The 19278-nt window shown below is 45.8% G+C and overlaps 1 protein-coding gene across 1 annotated transcript; it reads left to right on the forward strand.

Annotated features, from left to right (window-relative positions):
* The first annotated feature begins 16554 nt into the window (after window positions 1-16554).
* Window positions 16555-18813, forward strand: LOC135375528 (uncharacterized). The gene is made up of 3 exons (XM_064608213.1): window positions 16555-16762; window positions 16867-17739; window positions 17798-18813. Exons 1-3 carry the CDS (start codon window positions 16555-16557, stop codon window positions 18811-18813), a joined length of 2097 nt encoding a protein of 698 aa, XP_064464283.1.
* Window positions 18814-19278: the final 465 nt, after the last annotated feature.

Here is a 19278-nt window from a genome sequence, read left to right on the forward strand (position 1 = left end):
TTTACGCTTAGTAAGGGTAAGATTGGACGTAAGCGTAAATTTATCCGTTTCGTTTCTGAGAGTGTACTAACGCTGTGGGAAATGCTTCCATGTATACAGATGTTCTGATTTAAATGAGATAGCGGCGTACGCGGGTTATAGTGAGGCTATGAACCCGGTTCAAGTGATGCACTCGTGCTTCTTATTTTTCTTTTGACTGTCGCGAGAACTCTTGTATATTGCTTGCCTTGCGCAAGAACGTGCTTGTCTTGCGCAAGTACGTGCATTTTATATTGCGTGCGGTTATTCACATGATGGATGGGTTTGTCTGTGTCATACGATTTTGCAGTGCAGTGGGCCTAGCTATTGTGGCGCACTGTCAGTTGCCAAGCCTTTTGGATGAGCAACAAGCTATGCCTATACCATGGATATCTTTTGAGCGATAGCATATAAAAGTGAACGGGCTTCCGTCCGTATACATGCTTCGTGCACCTATGTGGTACTGCTGACGAGTCTCGGATGATACCAACTGTTTTTTCATGCCCTGTGAGATTCGTGTCATCGAGATCCTGTTGTAGCAGCTGTTCTTTTCAAGGGTGTGCTGTTAAAGGGTAGCCAAACAGCCCATAGAACAACCGGCATCGAACACCGCTTAAAATAGGGGTAAAAGAATTGACGATTTTTTACGCTTACTATCCGTCACATTTTTATGCGTAAGGTGTTGACCCTTAGAATATGGGTAAAACGATTTTTTACCATTACTATCCGGTTTCTTTCTGAGAGTGCAGCATCCAAGATCCATGCGATGAAGTTAAAACAGATGAAGAACTTACAAGAGCGCGTGGCGCACGCTTATATACTACAGCGGCACCACTGTTTGTTTATGGCAATGGCGGGCAGGCTAAAGCACACACGATGATGATGATGATGACGATGATGATGATGATGATGATTGAGTTTTAATGGCGCATCAGACAGCACAGGTCATAATGCGCCAACACTGTGATTAAAATGTGACTAGTTGAAAATATGTGCGATGTTTTAAAAAGAGAGCAACAACTGATAAAAAGCAAGCCTAAAACAACAAAAGATTCACAATTTCAATGTCTATTAAAAGGGATGATAGCCTCATGGCCGAGCAATAGTGCTATGTGAAGAGGTAAGAAATACCTATAAAACTTCTTAAAATTACGCTGACTTTCGTGACGTGAACATGTGATGAGTATGTGCAGAACAGAAAGAAGCTCACCACAATGCGTGCATTGAAGCGGCTCCTCTCTGTGCAGTGAGAACTTGTGTATAGTGTATATATGACCTATCCGTAATTTTGATTGTGACAGACTACACAGACAATTTTCCAGGTACTCCCCATTACTTTGAATGTGTCGTTTGATCAAGTGGAATTTGTTGCATATCTGTGTATCCCAGAAGCTCTGCCATTTAGCGTAATATGATATCTTGGATGGGGATTTCAAATGGGGTAATGTCACTGGAAATTGCAGCTGCAGCAGCCTGGTCTGCTAATTCATTACCCAATATACCAGTGTGACTCGGCACCAGCACAGGATAGCAGAATAACCCCTCTTCTGTGCAGTGCTGGTCAAGGATTGTGGGCGTTGCACAAGGAAATTCTTTTGTTTCTGTTTGCTACAAATGGCATTAATGGAGCTCAAAGAATCACTGTATATGGTGGCTGATTTTATGCAACGCTGAATAATGTAGTTCAGTGCCAGGGTAATGGCATGCACCTCTGCAGTAAAAATGGAAGCTATATTTTTTATACGATGTGACCTTGTGCATGTTCCAGAAATCATGCCACAAGGCACTCCTGCGCTATACTTTGATCCATCAGTATAAATTTTGACACGGTTTACAAAACTTTCTTTCAAGTGTTCGAATTCTTGTTGTAGTGTTGGTGTAGCAGTTTCCTGTTTCCTGTACTTTGTCAATGTAGTATCGGAGCCCGGAGGTGGTTCCCAAGGTGAGAGCCTTTTACCACACTCCAAAGCTAGGGTATTATAGCAAGGAAATTCGTGATCCAGAACGTCCCCCTCAATGCGCATTGAAAAAGGAGGGACTACCGAGGGTCTGTTTATAAAGAGTTGCTTAAACCGTGTACTTGTGACACAAGTGAGTGCTGGATATCGCTGAAAACTTCTTAGTGCATATGATGCTGCGAGGTAAAATCGCCGTCTTTTAAAGGGACATTCATGAGATTCGACGTACAGGCTTTCGACCGGTGAGGTTCGGAAAGCACCGAGGACGAGAATGAGTCGCTGGTGATGAATAGTATCTAAGGATTTCAACACAGACTGGTGGGCAGAGCCATAGACGACGGACCCGTAATCTATCTTTGAGCGAATGCAAGATGTATACACGCAGCAGAGTGTTTCCTGGTCAGCACCCCAGGATCTGTGAGAGAGAATTTTCAGTAAATTCATTGACTTGAGGCACATCACAAGTTTTGAATATGAGACTTGAAGGAGAGCTTAGAGTCGAATATGCCACCAAGAAATTTGCTCTCCGATTTTACAAGTATATCTTGCCCATTGAGCGTAGGTGGCGGAACAACAACAACAACTTTATTTTCAGATGAAGAGTGGGGAGGTTCATCGCCAGAGGCGATACTCTACCCCATTGCAGGTGAGGATGTGGGGAATAAAATAAGGAGCCCCTTCACAATAACGATCGAAGTCCGATGATGTCCAGAGATGTCAAAAGAGCTTTGAGCGCAGATCGTTGCTGGGCTGGATGGGGCCAGGGACCAAGCAATATCTATAGGGAGAAGGAGCGAGAGTCTAGCTGACTAAGGGACTCGGAGAGTGCGGTTCGGGAAGGTTGGTAGGGGGGGGGGGGCAATGAAGAAGAATGTGCCCCAGATCCTCAAGAGCACGACAGTGGCAGCAGGTGGGAAAGTCAACTTGTCTCAGGCGGTAACGCCACTGGGCTGTAAAGTCCACATCGAGTCGCATTTGGTGGATTAATGCAGCATCTTGACGAGAGGTGTTTCGTGGCATGCGGAAAGCGAGCGTAGGATCAACTCTGCTAAACATAGACGGGGGGAGAATGTCGGTTGTCCATTGGCGGGAAGACAGGGGTGTCTCGAGGCGTCGCAGAACGGAACGGCGGTCCCCTCTCAGCAGAACAATACTGGTCCGTTTCCGATAGGAGAGTGCTGCTTCTGCGGCACTGTCGGCCTGCTCATTCTCCACGACACAACAATGGTCTGGAGCCCACTGGAGAACTAGCCTGTGGCCTGCTGCGTAGACAGTGTGGTAAGCCATTAACACATCTGTGACATGGGGTGCGGATGGGCCTCGTATGCCGGAATTTTCAATAGCTGGGTGGTGGAAATGCTCCTTCTCACAAAGTGGACACACACTGTTTTCTCTGTGGACAATTTAAACCCGTTCAGTGAAGACCATTTGGCCATTTTATTAATACACAACTGCATCTGTCGTTCACATCTTGACAAGCTTGCCGAACAATATGATATTTGGATGTGATCCACATACAAAGAGTATGGTATGGAATGGTGGAATGGCACTTGCTATAGAGTTAATTTTAACCAAGAATAATGTCACACTAAGAACGGATCCCTGCGGGCACCATTCTCTTGCACAAATGAACGGGATGAAGTAGTTCCTAGCTGAACTCTAATACCCGTATTCACCAACTCACTTAAACCATTGGTTTAGTGTCGTCGAGTTTAAATCGATCACGTGAGACTTTCGTTCGCCAATCCTGGATCACCACCCCATGCTCTACTACCAGTTGCTGTGAAGCCAATGGCATCGCACATAGCGAGCTTCCTGCAGGGCGCATGCGCATTCCGCCAGAGTCTGAAGCGGCTGTGACCGGTAGGCCTAATCACCGGTTCACGAAGAATTTTTCATCAAATCGTCGGTAAGTTTTGATTGATATAGTTACTAGAAGCGCCCAGGAGATGGATTTTATCGCAATGGGACGAATATTCGCTTCAAATATTCCATTTCGATCATCCACCCAAGCTACTTAAACCGGCGGTTTAAGGCACATGTATTTGAATGGGACGTATTTTAAACTAGGGGAGGGGCTAGTTTAACGTCGGCCTAAGTACGTTGTAACTGTGAACGTGTGCTGAAAAAACTATCGTAGAGTACGTGGTTGTAGTAGGTGATGTTTCACTAATTCGAAGTCTAACTGGTAAAAAATTAAGCAGAATCGGTTTAAATGCGCGGTTAGAAAAGAAAAGTGGCGTAACGCTTGACCGGGATCACGAAATGCAGCAGTTGTTTTTAGAAGGCGCTATTGCAAGCTCTTGCATGGTAAACGTAAAAGCACCGTAGAAGTGTGGTCAAAGAGAGTGACATCCGCATGTGCCACTGGACAAAATCCAGATACCAATCCAATGGACCGACAGAGCGTGCGGATGGCCGAACTTCAATGTGCATCTTCAAAAACAAAGCGTAGTGCTGTCTGTGCTGGCGCTTATTATGAGTGTCATCTCCTGTGGTACACACTGTAAGCACCCCTGTCATTGTTCAGTAAGAGCAATAACGTGCTAGATGGTTGTTGCGAGCCCCGATGGAGAAATTGAGGGGCGTTATCCACTCGCATGTTTATTAACCATCCCAGTATCTATCACCTCGCTGCAGCGTGTCTTATCTCCAGAGACGTTTAACCGTCCAATAGGACTGATCATACAGTGCATGAGCGTCTTGCGTCTGTTGTATGGATACTATCGAGACATGGAAATATTGCATATTGTTGCACTACACTGAACACGAAATTTGAGCAGATTCTGCGTTCCCACCCAGACAACACAGGGGCGTCCCGAGGACGTCTGTATGACGTCACGACCCGGATATTCGTATGTTGTATGTACATCCGCGAATCTTCAAAAGACGGTAAGTTGGCAGTCCGCGGGACTGCATTTGCAACACCCTACGATGGTCGGCGGATGTCCCGAACAGGACGGGCACGACTTTCCCCGAACGTTTGTGGGACATTTTTAAGTGTGCCCATCCTAAGTGGGACCACTTAGTGACTGTGACCAGTTGAAATTGGAACCAGCTTCATGATGGTCCCACTTCAAGTGGAACCAGTGGAATTAATCCAGTGGTCCCCTCTGTTAAGTGGTCCGGGATCCGGCCACTTAGCAGCGGAGACCACTGAATGCATGACCGAAAATAATGCGTAGATATGCAGATATTGCTCATATAAATACCGTTTATTTTGCTAAAAGCACACACTGAGCAGAAAGAAATAATCAATACGTCTCTACATGTTCATACTACGTAGTACAAGTCTGACCACTCACTGTGCCTAGACAAAGCATACGCCTGACTGTGCGATGCACTCACAGACCACAGGGAGCTTTCGTTCGTTGGCCGCCTCACATCTTGTATTTTCTTAGAGAAGATGACACATGACACTCTTGTTTTCCATGCAGGTCGCGACATACACGCCTTCCTCTTCGAAAATCACACATATTCAAGATAGGGCATGCCGCCATCTTGACCCTGGGAACGAGCCAACCGGAAGTCGCACGTACGCTAGTAATGAATTCCGCTGTAATTTGCAAATTTCTTAGTGAGGTTAGGTTAGGTTAGGTCAGTACATATTACATGCGCGGGGGAGGGGGTCCGGTGGTATCCCCCCCCCCCCCGCAGTTGTTCGAGACTGTGCTCACTTCCGTCTAAGCCTCGTTCCCAGGGTTAGATCTGAGTGTGCCCTATCTTGAAAATGTGTTCCACCCTTCCTCTTCACCGTACGTTCGGAATCTCCTTATCCTGTTTCTCTTCAAGTTCCTTCTAAGTTTCTAAAATGAAACATCTAATTAATAGTAATCAAAACATCACGGTCATCACTCATACCTGCAAACATTCGCAACGTGCCGTCCGATTGGCGTTTCACAGTGTGTTCTTGCCCCTACGCCGTTTACGTCTTCTTGGCGTCAAAACTCTTCCGGGAAATCGACAGTGTGTTGCACAGAAACCATTGTCATCGCATTGTCTTACAAAGCGCACTAAAGCACACAAAAATACTCCACAGGAACACCATCCTTGCGACAGCAACTGAAGAGAAAACCAACTTGCTCCGACGCGTCCAAATTCCCAACTGCCACTCGCCCTCTCCTCTCCCTCTCGGCTCTCGCCGTTTGAAGTTTGAATTTGTATCCGCCGTGGCGTCTTCACGTTGCATCAGCCTCTACAATTAGCTTTTCTTCTTTTTTTTTCGTTGTCTTTCTTCTAGTTATTTAGCTTAATTTTTGTTGTTGTTGAGATGTATTTTTTGACATTTCTCCGGTACTTAATATGTTATGATATTCACCTTTAGATGAGAATATGTGCATGAATTGGGGTTATATAGCATACAGAATAACACTCGCATGCCACAGGCTGGAAGACTGCCATTGTACTTGTGATTTAGGCTATCACAGATATGAATGAATAAAAATCCCACACACTTGTACTGACTAGGAACAACATTTCTTCAAGATTAAACTCTGCAAGTGATGGGGACAAAGAACACACTCATATTATTCTAAACAAACATAACAGGGGGGAGCCCAGCCAGCACAGCTCAGGACGGCAATTGTGCTAACGCTTTAGAATTACAGGTACGAACTCTCATTAATGAAAATTCCAAACAGTGTAATAACAATACTTCTCCAAAATTCACCTCTGCAATGTGAAGAAATATCACAGTATAGATAACACGTAAAGAACACAGCGTATATATCACTCCAAACAAAAATACTGGGCGAAAGGCCTGGCAGTACAGCCTGGGATGTGCGACCAAATGCTTTCACTGCGCTCTCTCTCTCGCTTACATGACTGTAAATAAACAAAATATCAAAATATCGCAGACACCGGTAAAAGTGGCTATGCAAAAATTAAAGAACACAGCATATATATTATTCCAAACAAAAATACCGAGCGAGAAGCCAGGCAGCTTTTGTTTTGATCTGGCTGTTGTATCACGGATCTATTCCACCTGCGAGCCTGCGTTTGTGATTTTACCTGGGGAAGGTCATGATACTCCACCAAAATATACATAAACTTTCTTCATTTTATTCACACAACTTTTTTCACCGCATAATTTTTTGGTAATTGTGCAATCTAGCACATATTCGTCGCACAAACCTTCAAACACATTCAAAGGGCTCATCTGCGTTTCGCCAAATGGTCTTGTAAACTTTGTGCCAGAGCTGTTTTCAGGATCCACGTCAGATACTGGATGTGTCTTACAGAGCAGCCTTCTAAACCTTCACCTTAAGCGAAACTGTGCTGTCATCGCCGACAAGCGATCAAGGAGTACGAGCTTTAGAAAATTTGCAACTGTTCTTTAAATCCATAATAAGTGGTGGGAGAACCAAATTTCTGGTCAGGTCTACTTCACGGGCAAGAAGGATGGAATCAGCTCACAGTGCTCTCTTAGTCAGTTTTTAAACCTACAGACGTCCTCAGGACATCAGAAGTGTCTGTCTTTTTCCGACATTATTGGGACATTTAAAATATCCCAGAGCGACGTTCAGTGGACGCCTCGCAGATGTCAGCCGAGGACCAAGACGTTCCGACCAAACTGGGACGTCTTTCGGATGTTTGTGGTTGTCTGGGCAGGTTATGAAAATACCGGAGAAAAACCGAACGAGGTCCTCATTTTCCCTGGACTCACATGTAAGCATAGATGAAACTGAAATCTGTGTTTTACTTATTTCAGCATGCCACAGCAGAGGAGACAAATGAAAAACAGTTCTTCAGGTATTGTGTTAGTACTGCTACATTGGAAAACATTCAAAAAGACAGCTGCTTATATGTATTTTGATTTATCGTCTGGTAACAGTAGATCTGCTTTTGTAGGGCTGCTTCTGCAAAAGACACTACACAGTAGTGTGCTAAAGGAGGCTGGAGACCTTTTGGAAGCATCATTACTTTTTAGGTTAACTATTCCAGGTACATAACCATAACCAATCACTGAGAGTCTTTGTGCATTGTATAAGCATATATATTCTGGAGATCCCTTCTAAAAAATTCATGTTGTGGTCTCGTGGACTCATCTGTCACAACAACTTTGTATTCGTGAGATTTTTTGTTTATATTCAGACAATAAAGGCTATTACGTAGTTCCACAGGGATGACTTTTTTCATAGAGGCATGCACTCTCCATACCCTGCTCAATTAGTTGGTGAGGTCACATGATAACATGAGTGGGCAATGGTGCACAAGGAAAAAAATCCTTGCTACATTCCACATGCTGACTCCAATAATATGTCTGAGGTGTACTGCAAAAGAGCTGAATTGCATAGGAATCAAGGGCAGTGTGTACAGAAACTTTGAGCTCCCTTGCTCACATTGCACTGCACTGCAAGGTGAAAATTAGATCAACAGCAATTACTCCATATAACTCCTTCCAGACAGATATAACAAAATGTAGGCTACAGACTTATCAATAGATGGTATTGACAATTATAATAGTAGCCAGCTGGTACATGGAACATCAAAATGGAAATGTGTTTGTGCCATAACTGTAGCATGAGTGCATGGAAATGTTGTACATGGCCACATGACCGTTGTCAACTACTTAAACGAAAGTTAGCTTCTGTTAGCATGGGTACAGATCTGTCCTGCCAGTGCAGCCGTTTGTATATACACCGAGCACACCAGAACGTGGACGAGCACGGTCCCATGTTAACAGTAGCTATTGTTCTTTTACGTTGTAGAGCCTGCCGTATGGCTGCACAGTTAATTTCTGTGTGCATGTGTTCAGTGTCGATATAGATGAGAGTACTAAAGCAGTGTCAATATGTACCCATGTTACACTAGCTCTCCTTCTTTTATGTTGTTGATATCTATCATATGGCCACAGAGTTTATCCATGTACTCAGGCGTTGAGTGTGAATATAGCACTAAACAAAAAAACAGTGTCCCTTTTGTGTCTATCCGAAGCTCAAGGCTTTTCTTTCAAGCTAAAATGTATACATGCTGTTCTGCATCATTTCTGTGAGCAGGACTGTTAAAAATTGCTCGACGACACTGCAGCTTTACACTGGTGTGATCAGTGCACTCTTGTTGTGTAGTCTCGTATCCTGATGTAAATCTTAAGAATGGGAAAACACATTCCTATGGAATCATGCTACATGATTTATAATATACTCCCGCATCCACATTGCAATCATGCTTCTATTTATCGCGAATGCCACAATGCCTCTAATTCGGTGTTGTGCTTGCCTTCAACATGTTCTGAATAGCTGAGTTCAAAAATAGTGAACCAAACCAATATCCACTTCTAATGTGCATGTGTGTAATGCCTTACTGTACATCCAATTATGTTACAACTCGTTCCCCTTACACCAGCTCAGGTGCATGCTAAGTGTCCACGGTTTTTCCCGTACGACATGTCCCGTACAATAACTACGCAGAATGGGTACTCCCATTTCACACCAGCTCTCCTCTGCCCTGACTCGCACTCCACTCCTAAAGCAGTGAGTGGAGGGTATACAGAATATGAACATACTACAGTAAAAAAGTTCGGATGTAACTAAGAATGTGTCATCAGCGTCATGACAAATGATTTTAACATCTATGGATCTGTCACTCGTAACAGTGTCTGAATGCTGTTGCAATACGCGACACCATGACATACATTTATCGCTGGAAAGCTTCCTTCCCCCTCATCGTCACCAGGAGAACATGTGGCATCTCATGCAAACTACTTTCACTGCATGACTGGCACCAAATGCCCGTGACATATGATTGTATATGTGTCACACCTGATTATTTATTTTTCTTCAAGTAAGCAGTTCTTCAAACCCACATGTGAAGAAAATTTACTGCTGCACAAATTTGTGACTGGCATTAGCTTATGCTTATCGCATACCATGCCATCTCCAACACAACTGACCTTCATGAAACACACGAAAAACAAGTTTGTGTAAGAGCTTGCTTCACCATAGGTTCATAAATCATGTGGTTGTGTGTGCGGAATTTTTCATTTCTTTTTAACGGGAAATTCACACTACTTCTGCTTCTTTTCAGAACCCCCCTCTCCTCCCACATTTTCTATTGCGCCCTCAGGGGTGCATAAAGTTCAGAAAAGTGGAACGAAATAATTACATGTTCATCTTGTGCGCCAACGTAATGCATTTACCCGGAACCTGTGAAACTGTTGGTTTGGGTGCTGGTATATCTTGCAAACCATCTCCCCATACATCATGTATTAATTTCCTGAAGTTGCCTGAAGACTGCATGTTCATCACTCGTTACTGAAGTTAGGTGGTTAGTCATGCAGAGGCATCTATATTATTTTACTGCATATTCAGTGTTATGTCCCATACATCTGCTCCCATACTTTGTCCTTCATGATGCAGTACGCCATGCTCACTACATTAAACTGTCCAGTTGTATAGATTTTGTTATAGATAGTTGTATAGATTTGTGCTGACACACCTGGATGAATATGTCGGCCTCTACAAAGTGACAACTACCAAAGTGGCTCAAAAATGAACTGCAATTGTGGAAGAAAGATATACAATCATGTAAATTTTAATAAAAGTAATACAGCACATTGTAGCTCAGATGCACCAGATTTCAAGTTGCATTCCTTTCTTTGTGTGACCTTATTTGCATTGCGTACATTTGTCCATTGCTAACTTCATCTTACTGTCTGCTACAGATGAATACAGAAAGCAAGCAGGCAATGATCAGTGACTACAGAGATTTCATGCTAGAATGAGCACCTCTAGGTGTCCCTTGCTTTGGTATTCCACTGTGTTGTTTCACAAGAAATAGCGCTATCTCTCGGTACAAAGCTGTACAGCCAAACTGCGTAACCACACAGTGCATAAATGCAGCCTGCGCAATAATTTTTCAGAGCTTCATCATCTGTGAAAAGAACGAGAATTAGTCGAGGCAGGTCACAAACATGAGCGATACAAACATGTAATTCTCGAATGCCGAGTTGCTTGAATTACTGTGTATATCTCAGGATGTCTGCAATCCAGTAAGGCATGGAAAACTGGGAAAATAGTCAGATAACTATTCCATGACTGGAAAACTAAGAAAATGGCAAGCAAGCGGTGAAGAGCTGGTGAAATAAAAATTAACAAAATAAGTTCACACAATTATACAGTGGCAGTTATCATTCTCATGGCATCACGCAGGCCTCTTATGTCATTTCACAGTCAAAGTTGAGTGATCTGTGTTTGAGTGGAGTGATAACTAACTGCATCACTACGCAAATTCTTTCTGAACAAGAATCCTAAATTAAAAACTTAAATAAGGAGATATTTTACAGAGCATAGTGCATGATGCAATCGTTCCATGTCATTGTTATTCTGTCCACGTCTTTTGGCTGTCTACACACCATAATTCGTACGACCTACCCCGCCTTCCTACACTTGTTTAGTGCATGCTGTGCTGTTGGCAGCCGTATTTTAGCATGGCATGGCATGAGCTGTGGGGAGTTTTTAGGCATTGGTGGTGGTGATGGTTTGGCATGTAATGGTGCGATGATGATGCTAGTGAAATTTGCAATGCCAGTATGAAGTTGAGAGAGAAGCTTGTAAGGAATAACCATGGAAAACATGTAAGTCCCCAACCAGTTGTGTAAAAGTGTCCCCTCAATAATATATGACGTTGAAGATTTTGATTTGATTTGATTTGGGTTTTTCTGACGCATTAGCTACTAAGGCCATAATATGACGTTGAAGAAATAAGCACAATGCTATTATTGAACAAAATAGCAGCACAGGCTCATTTGTAGCTGATGTTGCAGCTGTTGTATGTGTTTTCTTTGGTCCATTCCTATTTGCTCCATCCTTGAAACACCACTCTTGAAACTGGCATAACACCTTCTTTATGTGATATTTGGTTCATTTTAACAACTATATTTTGTGTACATGGTCTTAGTAAACTACAACTTCTGAATGGCTCACATGTAGTGTAATGGCGTTAAAGTCTTGCCTTTTATTTTAACAATGTCAAATGCATCATATCAGATAACAAATATGCTCAGCAACTGTAATGACAAATATATACATTAGGTATGTTCCTATTTCGTGAAATTTCATCAGAGCAAGAGACAGTCAAAACGTAACGATGATTCTTTGTGGGCTGAACAGAACAATCAATTTAGTGCTTAATGATTTGTACAATAATCAGATATGCTCAAATGCAGAAATAAAAGAGGTCAGAGTTAAGCACAACAGCGCAACTCACTGACAGGGCGTCACGACACTTCCATGCTCACAGCATGGACGCCCTGGGTAACATGACGAAAACAGAGCTAAACAGGCAAACGAAATTCACACACACACAGGACGAGGACGTAAACAACGCAGCACCATGAGTACGTTTTCCGTATGCGTTGCGCTCCAAAGAAAAACAGCCAGGAAGGAGATACTCTAACGCGTTGCAGGTTTGTGACATGTTGAAGGTACCACGTTGATTTCTTAAAACGATAACATCGTAAAAGTTGTGCGTGTGGGAGTCCGATGCAGCATAAGGCCACCTTTGCATCAACTTTCTTTCTGTTTACATAGCCTACAGTGATCAAACACCTGCACACACGTTGCGCACCTGACACCAGGCTCAGAAGCGTATAAAGGACGCTGCTGGAATGCCTCAGCAATCGAGAGGCAATCTTGATCGTTGAAGTTCACCACACAGATCGCACAACCGACGATAAATAAGCGATGGTCGATGCGGATTAAATTATTACACGCGACCACAATCGACGACCAAACGCTGACAACAGCACAACGATCACCTCCGTGAGGACACCTACTGCTGTCTTTTAAATAACATGGCAAAGGCTCTCTATGAACACCTTTTTAGCGACCATAAAACCATATCTCGCGGAGCTTGTCATTAACAGATACAGAGGTAGATCTAACCACCGATTACCGACACCCTGATCCGCAACCTGCTGGATGGATGGATGGATGGATGGATGGATAATGGCTTTTCCCTTTGTAGCGGGCGGTGACCTGCAGCAGCGCCATCTCAACTTTTCTTCCGTAACAACCTCATAACCAACCAAAAAAGAAAAAAAGAAAAACAGGAGCCTTCCCTCCTTCGCAATCCTGTCGTCTGCTTCTTTCTCCATCCCCTCAACCGCCACGTGACAATGTGAATCATGCGCATGCGTTGTGGTCAATCCTTTGGATGGCGCTTCATAGCCGGAGAGATGACGTGATCGATTTAAACCCGACGTCACTAAACCAATGGTTTAAGTCGGCTGGTGAATACGGGTATAAATGTTCTGTGCTGAACGAAATCAGCGATGCATTTAAATAGGTGACCCCTTACACCAATGGAATAGAGGTCCTGCAGGATACCGTATCGCCATGCGCTGTCATACGTTTTTTTCAATATCAAAGAAAACTCACAAACAGTGCTTCGGACAAAAGCTTCACGAATAGTTGTTTCTAGACGAATGAGGTGATCCACTGTGGAACACTCCATTCGAAAACCGCACTGGAATACAGATATACAATTATTTGTTTCTAGGAGATGAATCTGTCGGTTGTTTACCATTCACTCAAACGTGTTACCTATGCAGCTCATGAGAGCTATAGGACGGTAACAGGCTGGATTGGAAGGATCCTTCCCTGGTTTTAGGAGGGGTATTACAGTGGCAATCTTCAATGCAGATGGTAATGTGCCCTGTATCTAAACATGGTTGAAAAAGGTTAGTCAACATTTTTCGATAAGTCAGACAGGTGGTCGAGCATGAAATATGTAACTCGATCTGGGCCTGGAGCAGTCGCTTTTGCAGCTAATAACGAGCGTGAAAGGTTGGTGAATGGTTGATTGTACACAGAACCAGTGCCATCATGTATCGGAAGTTTTCGTTTTTCAGCTCTTTGTTTAGTTTTAAAAAATTCACTTGTATAGTGAGAATAACTTGAAATGCTTTCGAAGTGTTCACCGAAGACATTAGCCTGTTCTTCTAGGCTTTGCCATGCCTGGCCATTGACTTCTAAAAAAGGAACTGAACGACTGAGATGTTGCCTTCTGATTATGCGGAGTCTGTCCCACACCACTTTGGATGGGGTATTACAGGACAGTGAAGAAACGAAGTTGCGCCAAGAGGACTGCTTAACTTGTTTTCGCGTCCATCTGGCATTTGCCCTTGCCTTTTTAAACAGTAAGAGATTTTGTGTTGTGAGGTACCTACGAAATGTACCCCACGCCCGATTCTGAAGTTTGCGAGTTTCCTCGCATTCACTATTCCACCAGGGTTTAGGTCGCTTTGGGAGACGACCTAAACCCAGTCTGGTAGACCAGTCTGAGGAATGAATCGTATTGCTGCATCAAGAATGACGTTGTTGACAAGATCGCTAGCTTCCTCGATCGTCAACGCATCAATAGGAATCAGAGAGAGGATCACACAGAGAGAGAATCACATTTTCCAGAGAACTGATTCCCGTCGGCTAGTTGAAATTACCATCTGGGAGGGCATGTTGTCAGAGTGTTGACTAGAGTACGATATTTTGACACTACGGGGAAATGATCACTCCCTGAGGATTCTGTTGAACTGTCCAGTCTAGAAGCTGGAAAATCGATGGGCTGCATAGTGAAATGTATATGGAAGAAAAGTTTTGTGTTGCAGAGTTCACATAATTAGATAACCCAGTATTCAGGAGACAGAGTGACCCCGAAAGGAGGACCCTCTCCCACGTTTTCGCCCGTGCATCTGGCTTTGCACTTCCCCACAAAGGATTGTGGGCATTCAGGTCGCTCAAAATCATAGACGGCTGGGGGAGTTGTTTGCATATATTTTCGAAATCTCTTTGCTCTACTACAGCTGGTGGGGGCAGGTATAGAGTGAGCATATCGTCAAAGTCCTGTCGAGGCACACTTCGACTGCTACTGCCTCCAAGTCTGTAACGAGTGGAAAGTGTTTTGCAGGTATGGGCACTGCGTAAGGACTACAGCCACACCACCAGATGCACGTGCGCTGTCTGTGCGGTCCTTCCCGAAAGCATTATGGCGACGGAAAGGGTTTAAGTTTTCTTTGTGTAGGTATGTTTCTTGCAGGCAGAAGCAGACAGCTCTGTACTTTTCAGAGAGATCGTGTACATCATCAATGTTACTGTAGATGCCTGGATAGTTCCACTGAAGGAATACGTGTCCCATAATTAGAATGGAAATAAGGAAGAGCAAAGGGACTCTCCACATTGTGTGTTAAGGGTGTGTGACCCTTCTCGGAGGAAGCCTCTGTTTCTCCTTTGACGTGCCTCTACCGCGACTTCCGTGCTTTTCTCTTTGCTCCTTCCCTTGGGAAAGAGCTATCTGGTCCAGTGTACATGGAAGATTTGACGACGATTTCTGCGACATGCAGTCATCGTCATCAAGCTAGCTCCATTGAGTGTGTCTAGGATGAGCTCCCAGTGAGCCCATCCCAAACTGAAAGCGCGCCATAAACCTCCGTAGAGACTGTGGCGGGAGCCGGCGGAGGCGAACTCTCCGCACACTTTCGTTGTGTTTGGGGAGTGTGGAGTGGAGGCCCACAAGTTTGGGTCCCCAGGGATACTCTGAGCGATGCCACTGCACGGCGCACGCACCGCTTCAGAGAAAGATCCTCTTTTTCGAAACTCCAGTTGCGTTCTCGCTGCTTTGGACGTCAGCTGCTGTACAGTCTTAATTTTCAAGATTTCTTTTTCATCACTAAAACGTGGACAGCTTCTTGAATAGGAGGGATGGTTGCCTTCACAGTTGACACAACGAAAACTGTTTTTCCACGACTCTGGGGTATGGTCATTGCCGTCACCCGCGCACTTGGGGCATATCAGGTCTCCACGGCACACTTGGGAATTGTACGGCATGGATTTACACGAGCTGATAGCCGTCGGAAAAGAGCTAGGTCTTCAGGGAGCCGCGCTGAAGGAATGGGTAGAGAAAGAACAGAGGGAAAGAAGGGCTCAAGAAAGGGAGCTGTTGAAAGAGCAGGCGCTAGCGCGAGAGCAGGAACAGGTACGCGAAAACGCAGCGGCGAAAGCTAGAGCCGAAGGAGCAAAGGCTAGGGCTGAGGAGGCAAAACAGTTAGCGGAGGATGAACGGCGAACTATAGAGATGTAGATCAGACTACAGGAACTGCAGAATCAGGGTTCAGGCGCGACAACGACGAACGCTGCACGCGAGGTCGGTAACACACTACCGGTTACACCGCACCGTTGGCTTGCGCCGTTCGACGAAAGACGTGATGATCTCGACGCGTATCTGCTACGTTTGAACGCCTGGCGACGGGACAACGGTGGCCTAAAGAACAGTGGGCGACGGCGCTCAGTGTCTGCCTTAGCGGCGACGCACTGGGAGTTTTCGCCCGACTTTCTGCGGAAGACTCAGCCGAGTACGATAAAGTGAAGAAAGCGCTTCTCCAAAGGTTCCGACTGACCCCAGAGGGATTCAGGGAGAAAGTTAGCAACGGGAAGTCGATGGGCAGACGGGCACACAATTCGCAGCGAGGCTCAGCAATCTCTTTGATCGCTGGATAGATTTGTCGGAAACGAAGCGCGACTATGTGACCCTCCGCGATCCGTTACTGTCAGGGCAGTTCGTCAAAAGATGCCGGCCCAAGTTGGCAATGTTCCTGCGGGAACAAAAAACCGAGTCACTAGAAGACCTGACTGCGCTTGCGGACCGATACTTAGAGGCTCAAGGGCAGAACCACCTAGGAAGGGAAAGAAGCGAGAGCACGGAAGCAGGAGGGGAACTCGACGAGGTACAGCCACGAAACCCTCTCGTGAGCGAGAAGAAATACGAAATGGAAGGGGGCGCTACCTTTGCAACAAGTCAGGACATGTCGCGGCAGAGTGCCGGTCACGCCCAGGAAGGCCTCATAGTATAACTTGTTACACATGTGGGAGGACCGGGCACACATCAAGGAACTGCTCAGGAAAGGCCGCGACTAAGCCGCAAGCATCATGTGTCGTAGTGCAGACACGCAAGGGAGACAGCTCCGTAGAGGAGGGATACGTAGAACTGAAAAACGGAGTAAAGGTGCCAGTTGTCAATGCGTTTGTGTCACCGAAGGCGCCATGCCGAGTAGATGGGATGCCAGTTGTCACGGGGAAGATGGGTAATCGCCGGGTCTCGGTCCTGCGCGATGCTGGGAGGAATACCGTCATCATACGGAAAGCGCTGGTAGAAGAAGAGTGTTTGACAGGGGAAGTGAACCCTGTTTATCTTGTTGACAGCACTGTGAAGTACCTACCGGAGGCGAGGATATCCGTCCATACGCCATTTTACAGCGGAGTTCTCACAGCAAAATGCATGGAGAACCCCCTCTATGACGTCATCTTAGGGAACATTCCGAGCGTACGGGAGCCAAGTGATCCAGACCCCAAGTGGGAAGAGGCCGGCCCCGACTACGAAGACGCGAAGGTGAACCCCGGAAGTAGCGAAGAAAGCGGAGAACTTATTGCGGCAGTACAGACGAGGCGACAAAGCAAAAAGAAACCGCAAGGGAAGAGAGAAAGACCCCCGCTGCGAGTGCCTGAGATAGAAGGATGGTCATCCCAACCGGGAGAAATCGGAAAGGAACAACGAGAAGAGGACACGCTGCGATGCTGTTTTGAAAGGATAGGACAGGATCTAAAATGCCGCAACGCAAACCACACTTATGAGTTCACAGTCAGGAAGGGGATCCTGTACAGGATTTACAGGATGGGCGCCGGGAAAGAGTTTCAACAAATGGTTGTACCAAGGAAGTTTTGGGAAGCCATGATGAAGCTTGCGCATGAAGGAATCATGTCTGGACACCAAGGAGGTCAGAAGACGACGGACAGAGTCCGGACAGTTTTTTTTTTTTTTGCCTGGAATTCAAGCAGACGTAAAGAGATTCGTGAAGTCGTGCGACCAGTGCCAGCGGACGACGCCCCGAGGGAACGTGACCAAGGCACCCTTTGGAAGGATGCCGAGCATTGAAACACCACTTCAACGTGTCGCAGTTGATCTCATCGGCCCGATCTCGCCCGCCACCACAAAAGGGAATCAGTTTATACTCACCATGGTGGATTACGCGACGCGCTACCCTGACGCGGTAGCCTTGCCGGGCATCACGACGGAACGGGTTGCGGAGGGTCTCGTCGAGATGTTTACAAGGACAGGAGTGCCGAGGGAGATTCTCAGCGACCGGGGACCCGCCTTCATTTCGGAAGCCATGCAGGAAGTGAGTCGCCTGCTGTCACTGAAGCAATTACACAATTCACCATACCACCCAATGGGAAATGGGTTGGTAGAAAGATTTAACGGAACGATTAAGACAATGCTCAAACGCATGTGTGAGGAGAGGCCGAAGGACTGGGATCAGTACTTAGCGCACTTGCTATTTGCGTATTGGGAGGTACCCCAAGCAAGTTTGGGCTTCTCCCCCTTCGAAGTGTTGTACGGGCGGCATCTACGAGGCCCATTATCTGTCTTGCGCGAGTGGTGGACTAATGAGGAAATCGAACACGATGTAAAGACGACGCACGAACACGTGTTCGAGCTGCGCAATAAACTGGAAGAGACATGCAAGATAGCGCATGAAGAGCTGGATCGAGCGGGCGCAAGGTACCGCCAGCAATACAACAAAAGGGCCCGCCAGCGACCAATGGAAGTGGGACAAAGGGTCCTAATCCTCCTGCCGTCGGACCACAATAAGTTGCTCATGCACTGGAAAGGTCCCTACCCCATCGTCGGAAAGAAAGGCGAAGCAGACTACGCCGTAGATCTAGGACACGGGACGAAGGTATTCCATGCCAACCTCTTGAAAATATATAAAGAAAGATACGCTGACGTTACGGAACTAGTGAAGACGACGGTGTGCAGCGTCGTATCCATAGAGGAAAGTGAAAGGTAGGACACTGTCCCCATGCTGAGCCTTGAACACAAGGAGGACTACAAAGACGTGGTACTATCGGACGGGCTGACTGAGGAGCAGCGGAATGACGCGAGTGAGCTGATGCTCGAGTATGAAATGATCCTGTCAGATGTTCCCGGCCGCACAGAGTTGGCGACTTGCAGCCTGGAAATGACCGCGCAGAGACCGGTGCACACGAAACAGTACCCCCTGCCGTTTGCGGTGCGGAAGACGGTGGAGGAGGAAGTGCAGAAAATGCTTAACATGGGCATCGTTGAGGTATCTAGCTCCCCATACAATTCGCAAGTGCTTGTAGTGCGGAAGGCAGACAACAGCCACCGATTATGCATTGATTTTCGGAGGCTGAACGCCATGTTGAAAGCAGATGCAGAGCCGATCCCGCGGCCCGATCACATGTTCGCAGACATCGGGGGAAAGAAGTACTTCACGAAGCTCGATTTCACA

This window comes from Ornithodoros turicata, unplaced genomic scaffold (genome assembly GCF_037126465.1).
Source record: "Ornithodoros turicata isolate Travis unplaced genomic scaffold, ASM3712646v1 ctg00000885.1, whole genome shotgun sequence".
Classification (NCBI taxonomy): domain Eukaryota; kingdom Metazoa; phylum Arthropoda; class Arachnida; order Ixodida; family Argasidae; genus Ornithodoros; species Ornithodoros turicata.

What these genes read in the sequence shown, in the direction of transcription:
- LOC135375528 (XM_064608213.1), top strand. Translation starts at nt 16,555, where the DNA reads ATGTTCCTGCGGGAACAAAAAACCGAGTCACTAGAAGACCTGACTGCG. An exon ending in GGGCGCTACCTTTGCAACAA is followed by an intron (nt 16,763 to 16,866) that starts GTCAGGACATGT and finishes GGAACTGCTCAG; the next exon opens with GAAAGGCCGCGACTAAGCCG. An exon ending in CATGTCTGGACACCAAGGAG is followed by an intron (nt 17,740 to 17,797) that starts GTCAGAAGACGA and finishes CTGGAATTCAAG; the next exon opens with CAGACGTAAAGAGATTCGTG.